Genomic DNA, 9,782 nt, shown 5'->3' on the forward strand with positions numbered 1-9,782 from the left:
TCTTTACTGCTGAATAGAACTCCATTGTGTAAATATACCACATTTTTGTTAACCACTCGTCAGTTGAGGGACACATAGGTTGCCTCCATCTCTTAGCTATTGTGAAAAGAGCAGCAACAAACATGGTTGTACAAGTGTCTCTACAATAGGATGAGTCCTTTGGGTATATGCCAAGGAGTGGTATAACCGGGTCATATGGTAGGTTCATTTTCAGTGTTTTAAGAGTTCTTCACACTGTTTTCCATAGAGGTTGCATGCGTTTGCAATCCCACCAGCAGTGAATGAGCATTCCCCTTTCTCCAAACCCTCACCAGCATTTGCTATCATTTGTTCTTTTGATCCTAGCCAGTCTGATTGGGGTAAGGTGATACCTTAGGGTGGTTTTAGCTTGCCTTTCCCTAATTACTAATGATGTTGAACACTTTTTGAGATGTTTCTTAGCCATCTTTATTTCTTCATTTGAGAACTCTTTGTTTCAATCTTTAGCCCATCTTTTAAATGGGTCATTTGATTTCTCAATTCTTTGTTTTTTGAGTTCTTTATATATTCTGAATGTTAAACTCCTGTCAGATGTGTCACTGATGAAGACCTTTTCCCATTCTATTGGCTTTCTCTTCACTTTTTTGATTGCTTCTTTTGCTGTACAGAAGCTTTTTAGTTTAATGAGGTCCCACTTCTTGATTGGTGACCTTAATTCCTGCTTTACATTCAGGTCTTTGATCCATGTGGAGTTGACTTTTGTGCAAGATGAAAGATAAGGATCTAATGTCATTCTTCTGCAGGTGGAGATCCAGTTTTGCCAGCACTGTTTGTTGACGATGCTGTCTTTCCTCCATTGTGTGTTCTTGGCACCTTTGTCAAATATCAGGTGACTGAAATTGTGTATACTCGGGTTTGGGTCTTCACTGATATTCCATTGATCTGTGTGTCTATTTTTGTGCCAGTACCATACTGTTTTAATGACTATAGGTGTGTGGTATACTTTGATATCTGGTATAGAAATACCCCCAGCATTGCTCTTTGTGCTCAGGGTTGCTTTGGCTATCTGGGGTCTTTTGTGCTTCCATACAAATCTAAGGATGTTTTTTTTTTCTCTAATTCTGTGAAGTGTGTCATGGGGATTTTGATTGGGATTGTATTGAATCTATATATTGCTTTTGGTAGTATGGTCATTTTCACAATACTGATTTTTACAATCCATGAGCATGGGAGGTCCTTCCATCTCCTGGTGTCTTCCTCAATCTCTTTCTTTAATGATTTAAAATTTTCACTGTAGAGCTCTTTGGTGTCTTAGGTCCAATTTATGCCAAAATATTTTATTTTATTTTTTTTCAGCTATTGCAAATGGGAGCATTTCTCTGTATTCTTTCTCCAGTTGTTTGTTATTGGTGTATAGAAAGGCTACTGGTTTTTGTAGATTGATTTTATAACCTGCCACTACACTGAAAGTGTCGATCAGTTCTAGGAGTTTTCTGGTGGAACTTTTGGAATCCCTTAGGTATAGTATCATATCATCTCCAAAAAGTGATAGCTTGACCTCTTCTTTTCCAATTAGTACTCCTTTAATTTCCTTATCCTGTCTTATTCCTCTAGCAAGAGTTCCAAGCCCTGTGTTGAAAAGGAGTGGAGATAGTGGACATCCTTGTCTGGTTCCTGATTTTAATGGGAATGATTCCAGTTTTTCTCCATTTAGAATAATGTTGGCTGTGGGTTTGTTGTATATAGCTTTAATTATGTTGAGATATGTCCCCTCCAGTCCAATTCCCTCCAGGACTTTGAACATAAATCCATGCTGAATTTTGTCAAGAACCTTTTCTGCATCTATTGAGATGAGGGCAGTGTGTTTTTTGTCTTTGAGTACATTTATATGATTAATGGCATTTACTGACTTGTGTATATTGAAGCATCCCTGCATCTCTGGGATAAAGCCTACTTGATCATGGTGAATGATCTTTTTGATGCATCTCTGTATGTGGTTTGCAAGTATCTTGTTGAGAATTTTTGCATCTATGTTCATTAAGGATATGGGTCTATAGTTTTCTTTTATGATTGTGTCTTTACCCGGTTTGGGTATTAGAGTGATGCTGGCCTGAGGAAGCTTGAAAAGGGCATCAAATCCCCTGGAAATAGAGTTATAGGTGGTTGTGGGTGGTGGGAACTGAACCTGGCTCCTCTGCAAGAGCAGCAAGTGCTCTTAACTACTGAGCCATCTTTCTGTCCACTTAGCTAAATATTTGATGCTATAAGACATAGGGCATCTTGGGGGTGGAGAGATGGTTCATTGATTAAGAGCACTGGCTGTTCTTGCCAGGACCTGGGTTCAGTTTCCAGCATCCACATTGTGACTAATAACTACTGTCTATAACTCCAGTTCTTGGGGATCCAGTGCCCTCTTCTGGCCTCTGTAGGCATTGCATGACACATATGCACTTAGATCCAGGCAAAATGCTCATACACATAAAAGATAAAAATAAAATTTAAAAATGTATAGAGAATCTTTAACATTTTTCAGAGTTATATGTAATATAAATGACAGAAGTATATTTGGGGCCATTTAATAAGTGGTTGGAAATTCTGTCCTAATCCCAAGCCAAAATTCATTTAAAATATTTTAAAGAAACTCCAATCAATAACTCAAATAGAAACATAAAAAATTAAGCTTGTTCGCACACAAAAAAACAACAAATTTTAAAAAATGTATTATATTTGAGGAGGAAGCATGGAAATTCACATCATGTTAATTAGTAGAAGTGATAGACATTACCATTGAAATCTACCCGATGGCTTTATAGACATACACAAGCTCCAAGGATCCAAGTGCAACCGATTATGACTAGTAATACATACATACAGAGTAGAGATGCATGTGTCAACATCTCAGTGTTAGTAGCAAAAACAGTAAGTCTTTCTGCAAGGAACAATATATTCTAAAATGAAATGGAGATCTTTTTTAAAGGTTAAAAACTCATTTAATTTTATGTCCTATAGGGTTTATACTGAGTACAGTATTGGATTACTGTATTAATTCAACTTTAAACATAATTTACAGCCACTTTTGAAAGAGATGTATCCTTGCTCTGGAGTGTGTTACTGAATATGTTAAAGCTGTAATGAAATGCTTCTTCTAATCATGTAGTTATTAAAAATTAAAAAAAATTAAGCTTATTCTTCGACAATATCACACATGTATATAATGCAGTCTGATAAGTTTCTGTCCCCTACTTTCTCTCATCTTCCTCCCATTCTTAGCAATACCCCCACATCCCTACTAGTTTCTTTCTTAGATTCATGACTTTTGGTTTTGTATTGTGACCCGTTTAGTTTAATCAGGGCCATCTGTGTGAACACTGAACTGGACCTATCCATTAGAGACAGTGGGCACACAACTGCAGGCAAGGATTCCCTTTCTCCCTGAATCTATCAGTAGCAAATAGTTCAGCAGTGAGGCGAGGGACCCCTGAGCCCCTCCTCCATCCAAGCCTGACTGTTGACAGACCAGTTCTTGTGCAGACCCATTGTAGGCATCTGAAACTGCTGTGAGTTAGTAATTGCAATGGTTGTATCTTGCCTACAAGTATTGAGTTTTTCAGCCCTCCTTCCTATCTTCTGACTTGTACATTCTTTTGCCTCCTTTCTGCAGTATTCCCTGAGCCTTAGATGGGATGTTATGAATGTCTTGTTCAGTGCTGAGCACTCATCTGTATTTATTTAGCACTTTGTATAGCCACAAGTCTCTGCATTCACCACCATTCACTGGACAGAGAGGTTTCTCTGATGAAGGATGAAGGTAGCATTTGTCTATGGGCATAAACATAAGCATTAAGAAGGCTTTTTGATGCTATCAGTTTAGCTAAACAACTGTATTCAGTTCCTCCCTAGAGCCTATGATCTTTTCTGCCATTGATTTTTGAACATGTTTGCAATACTAGGCTCCTCTGATGTGGGCCTCAAATCCAAGCACAAAGCAGTTGGTTACCCCCATAACAGTAGTGCCACTATTGCACTAGTGGTCAAAGAGCAACTTTTCAAAGCAAACATTCTAAGGTAATATAATTCAAAGATATACTAATTTGTTAATTCTATGTTGAAAAATGATGGTAGAAAAATATGTCACTGTTTTCTGTAATTAAACCATTATGTTTTTATAAGAGCAGAAAACTCTGCATATACAGTAACAAAAAACCCCACTGAAACTCATACATATAATAGTCCCAAATCTGAGCTGAGGTATGCCAGCCAGCATCCATTGTTGTATGCTGTGATAGGACTCACAGTGCAAAGTACACATGTTGTGTGCCTAGAGTCAAAGCTGCAGTGAAATCATGTAATGCACTATGGGTAAGTGCTTCCAGAAATACCTCAGATTCATTATAAACTTGATTTTGAATTCATTTTTGAGCATTTAGAAATCTTTACTGTTGCCAATTAAAAAAAATATTTTGTTTAATTTTTGTGGATTTAATACAATGCATCTTAATCATATTTAGTCTTCCCTTTCCTATCTGCACCTCCCCCCCATAATCTACCCACAGGACTTCATGCATTTTGTCATATATGTTAAGACCCATCTAGCCAAGTTTGTGTACTTGGATGTCCCTCAGTATAAGTTTATCCACTGGAGCCTGTTCAGCCTGTATAACATCATTCCCTTAAAGAAGATCAACTCTCTCTCACCCAGCAGTAGTTAGTCAGCTGCCAATAGTTCCTTGCTAAAGTTGTAGCCTCCTTCCCATTTCCCTAGTTCTATCCTGGTTTTTGTCTGATTGAGTTTGCATGGGTCTTGTGCATGCTGTCACCATTTCTGTATGTATTGTTCACATGAGCAAGGTCCCAGAAGCCTGTAAGACTCTGTTCCCTTATGGTCATGCACCTCCTCCCCTGGCTCTTACAATCTCTCTGGCCCTTCTTTTACAATGGTCCCTGAACCCTGGGTAAGTGAAGTTTAATACAAGAGTCCTGTCCAGAGACCCACATCTGCAGACTCTTATTCTCTACACTTTGGCCAGTTGTGGCCTTCTGTGTGCATAGTTGTTTCATGAGGAACATTTGAGAGTTGAGAGATGCATTAGTGTTCGCTCTACCCCTAGTTCCACTATGTTCTGTGAGCCTTAGGTGTAGAGGTTCAATTGTAGATGTGTCACTTAGGGTTGGGCATCTCTCAGATACTTATTCTCTATGTGTGACCAGTTTTGGACCCCTAATAGTCTCCATTTGTTGGAAAAGAAGCTTCTTTGATGAATGGTGACCAATGTTTTCACAACCTCCATATTCAAGGGAGACCATGACCCAAAGTTTAATAAGCTATGTTTGGGCTGGTGAGAGGACTCAGTGAGTAAAATTATTTGCCCTTAAGCCTGATGATCTAAATTCATTCCCCAGGACTCACATGGTGGAAGGGGAGAACTGACTGCTACAGATTGTCCCTCTGAACTTCACAGGTGTACTGTGGCATTCCACTTGGTTACATCCCCTTGTTTGAGTTTTACTGGTTGTATGAGGATAACCTGGGGACCCATAATACACTTGATGTCGCACTGTCCTGGACTTTACCTGCTGCCAGCTACCCAGGTAGTGGGGAAAGTATTGGGTACTCTCAGGGTCCTGGGTTCACTCAGGGATGCTTAACTCTATTCTCAGGCCCTGTGTCTGGCAGTGAGTCAGACTAAACCCTGGTCTGTCTATAGATATGTAGCTCTGATTTGAATTCCCAAAGTCCCAACCTTTAGAAGCCTCCACTTTGTTGGTAAATTTCTATTTCTAAAACACAAGGTGATACATTTTGTTACTATGCACTTTCAAGGGACAAGAAAAAGCCACCTTTCTTCAGTCACAGCTGTCATTTTCTCTTACAGTGTATCCAAGGATGTTGGTTTTGGAGCTCTGTAAATCAGGAAAACTGTGCTTTAAAATGTGTAAGTATTAATTATTATTACAGTTTTTTTGGGACAGGATCTTTTGAAGCCCAGGTTGGCCTCAAATTCACTATGTAGCGAAGGATGACCTTGAATTTCTGCTCTGCCTCCCAAGTGCTGGGATTATGGTCATGTACCACCATACCTGGTTTATGTGGTGCTACAGATTGAACCCAGGGATTTAAGCATGAAAGGCAAGCACCCTACCAATTGACTCACATCCTTAGCCCCCTAATATACTTTTCTGTTAACGAGTTAAATTATAACAATGAAATTTATGTATGCATTGGTGGGCATGGCGAAGCATGCCTGCAATCCTAGCACTCTGGAGGCTAAAGCAGAAGGGACTGGAGTATGAAACTAGCCTGGGCTACATCATGAGATTCTAAAAAACCAATTCTCCATTTATTGCTTTCATGATCTATGGTGTTCTACAGAACTCTGTTATATAGAAGCTATTTATTCCCATTCCCACATTTGCTGATTACTAAATTTCATTCCATGAGGCTGTGTGCAAAGAATGAAATTTAGCAAAAGGAGGAGCATTTGCCATCTAGATTGAGCTATTACTATATACTTATATAAATTATAATTTGACTCTTTGTCTAGTTGGGTGTTAAGTATCATTTTCTCTAACACGTAAACTCCTTTAGGGCAAGAAGTGCTCCATCTTTTCTGACTGAGTCCCCTCCACTGACCAGGTGGGCACAGAGCAGCTGCTATCCTGCAGAGCTCCTGAGTGGGGATACTGTTTGTTGCCAGGCAACCACACAGGAAGTACTGTGGAGACTGGAGTAGCCAAGTCCAGAGGGCAGAGGAACCTGTGGCCTTTGCTAGCTAGAGCTACTGGTGGCTCTCATTTCACTGTGTCTTCCTTGAGCTGCTGTGTTAATTCCTTAACTTGGTCTGGCACAGGCTACTTTGTTCAATAAGATTTTCTGATAGATAACATGCCTTATTATTTTTTTCTAGTGGTGCAAACAACATGGTTTTTTAGCTATTCACATAGTGGCCTGCCTAGATACAGGTATTTTTTTTAAAGGCAGGGTCTCTATATGTAGCCCAGGGTACCCTTGAATTTGAGAATCTCCTGCCTCAGCCTCCTGAGAGCTGAAATTACAGGCATGTGCTAACATACATGAGTTTCTTTTTGTTTGCTTGATTGCTGATTATTTAGTCAATGGTGGGAAAAGAAATTAATCTGGAAGAAATTTATAACTGTGTCATTAAGGATTTTGTAACTTTCAGGACTTTAAGTAGCTTTCTTTTCCTTTTTTCCTATACAGAATGATACCTATGCCACCATTTATGAGGTGAGTTCACAGTTACTTGCAAAAAAGTGTAATCAAGTCCCATGCCTGTATTTAAATTGCTTTGATTTATTTATTTTATGCATATGAGTGTTATGCATTGATATAAGTGCATCTGTGTGTTCAGTGGCCTCAGAGGTCCAAAGAAGGCGTCAAATCCCCTGGAACTTGAGTTATAGATGGTTATTAGCTACCATGTGGGTGCTGGGAGTGGGAACAGAACTGGGTCTTCTGCAAAGGCAGTCAGTGCTCTTAACCGCTGAGTCATCTTTCCAGGCCCCATATGTTTTCTTGATCTTCAAAAATCTCTTAAAAGAAGATGAAATGTCACACATTCTCAGTCACACTGACAGTCTCCCTAAAACTGGGAGTGTTAGGATTCTGAGTACAAAAATGATGGGATAATTCCATTTTCCCACAAACATTTGCTGTGTTTGCTATATTTATGTGATATTTATTAATATGTGTGTACATACATATACATTCACATATTCTCATTGTACAAGGGGAACTGGTTTCAGGACCCACAAAAATTCACAATTCTTGGATGGTCAAATCCCTCATAAAAATGCAGTAATATGTACACAGATCATATGTGTATTAAATAGTCTGCATTTAATAGTTAATACAATGTAAACGTCATGGATGTATCCCTCCTCCTCTATTCCTCCTTCTCCTTCATTTTTGAGACAGTGTTTCCAGTAGCCTAGACTGAACTTGAACATTTTATGTGAGGATGACCTTGAACTCTTGATCCTCCTTCTTCCACCTCTCAACTGCTATGATTACGGCATGTGCCACCTACCCAGTTTAAATAGTTCTTGACTTGTATTGCTTAGGAAATAAGAAAAAATGAGTACTGTACATATTTAGTTAAGATGAAATTAAGGTATTTTTCCTGTTTAGTTGACTGAATATCCAAAATATTCAAAAATGTATAATCTACCAGCACAAGGGCAGACTATAAATTACTTAATCTGGTTTAGAAGATTGTAATTTCTGAAGCCTGGACAAAGTGAGGAGGTTGGGACTCTCAGGAAGGGAAGAAAATATGTGTTCAGGGATATCTCTGCTGATTGCAATTGCTTAAAAATTGTTTTACTTTTATTTATTTTGTGTGGGGAGGGTGGGTGTACTCATGCCATGGCATATGTGTGGAGGTCAGAGGACAACATGCAGGAGTTGGTTCTCTCCTTCTACTATGTGGGTTCAGGGGATTGAACTCAGCTTGTCAGGCTTGGTGGCAAACTCTGTTATCAGCCAATCTGTCTTGCTGGGTCTCTGATTGCATTTTCTTTCCCCAAACATGGAGTGCTCTACCATACACATTCTCATCACATTAAAGGAGAAACCTTAGGCTAGGTGTAATGATGCATGCCTGTATTCTCAGCATTTAAGAGGCTGGGGCAGTAGGATAACCAAGTTTGAGGCTAGCTTGGACTACAGAAAGTAGCCATAAAGAAACAAAAGGAAAAACAAAACAAAACAAAACCCAAAAGAGAACTTTTTAATTAAATTTCTTTTGTTATTCAACAAAATCCTTTGCCAACACATTTCCTGCTATGAATGTTTTCTTGCTGGTTCTGGCTACCGTGATTGGCCTTTCCACATCCTGTCTGGCATTTTTTCCTGCACTTGACTTTCTCCTTCAGGAAGGACATTGGATTCTGATCTTTTCCTACTCAGCCTTCATCCTTTAAGTCACCTTGCCTGTCCTGGATTCCACACCTCCAGAATTAGGTTATTTGACAATAGATGACATGAGGAAGCTATATCATCTCGCTGGTGGGATGGCTCAGTGAGTCTGAGGGCTGAGTTTTGATCCCTGGAACCCATATGTTAGAAAGAAAGAACTGATTCCTGCAAGTTGTTCTCTGACCTCCAAACTCTCATTCTCCCCCTCAATAAATAAACAAATAGATATAATAAAAATTAATTATGTTCTGTTGAGATGCCTTTGAAACCAGAGAAGAGAACAATCCTTTAAGTCACCTTGCCTGTCCTGGATTCCACACCTCCAGAATTAGGTTATTTGACAATAGATGACATGAGGAAGCTATATCATCTCGCTGGTGGGATGGCTCAGTGGTGGCAGAATCTTGCCACCAAGCTTGATGACCTGAGTTCTATCCCCAGTACCCACTTGGTGGAAGGAAAGAACTGATTCCTGCAAGTTGTTCTCTGACCTCCAAACTCTCATTCTCTCCCTCAATAAATAAACAAATAGATATAATAAAAAATTAATTATGTTCTGTTGAGATGCCTTTGAAACCAGAGAAGAGAACAGTAAATACTAAATAGTCAGTGACTACTGGGCATTGCAGGGATTTTCCCTGCCAGTAGGTATAGGTGGATTTGACACATACAATGAGACATTTATCCCATATGTCAGCAATTAAGGGCTTCCCCTGATGAGAAAGAAAAACTAAACTTCCTGAGAACCCTATTATATGATTAGAGAGAGGTGGGGGAGGGGAGGGGAGAAGAGAGACTGAGACTCAATGAGCAAAGCAGCCTGGGACACTCTTGAACTTTACTAGCTGCTTGTCAAGCATTGTGC

At 39.3% G+C, this 9,782-nt stretch overlaps 1 protein-coding gene across 1 annotated transcript in view; it reads left to right on the forward strand.

Annotated features, from left to right (window-relative positions):
• Ros1 (ROS proto-oncogene 1, receptor tyrosine kinase) overlaps positions 1–9,782 on the forward strand; it is a 170,801-nt gene that overhangs the window by 14,580 nt on the left and 146,439 nt on the right. The window contains exons 3-4 of the mRNA XM_008835788.2: positions 5,853–5,912; positions 7,199–7,225. Of these exons, the coding sequence (XP_008834010.1) occupies positions 5,853–5,912; positions 7,199–7,225 (87 nt within the window). The remainder of the gene's footprint in view (positions 1–5,852; positions 5,913–7,198; positions 7,226–9,782) is intronic.

The sequence above is a fragment of the Nannospalax galili genome, unplaced genomic scaffold (genome assembly GCF_000622305.1).
Source record: "Nannospalax galili isolate Female #2095 unplaced genomic scaffold, S.galili_v1.0 scaffold417, whole genome shotgun sequence".
Taxonomy (NCBI): Eukaryota; Metazoa; Chordata; class Mammalia; order Rodentia; family Spalacidae; genus Nannospalax; species Nannospalax galili.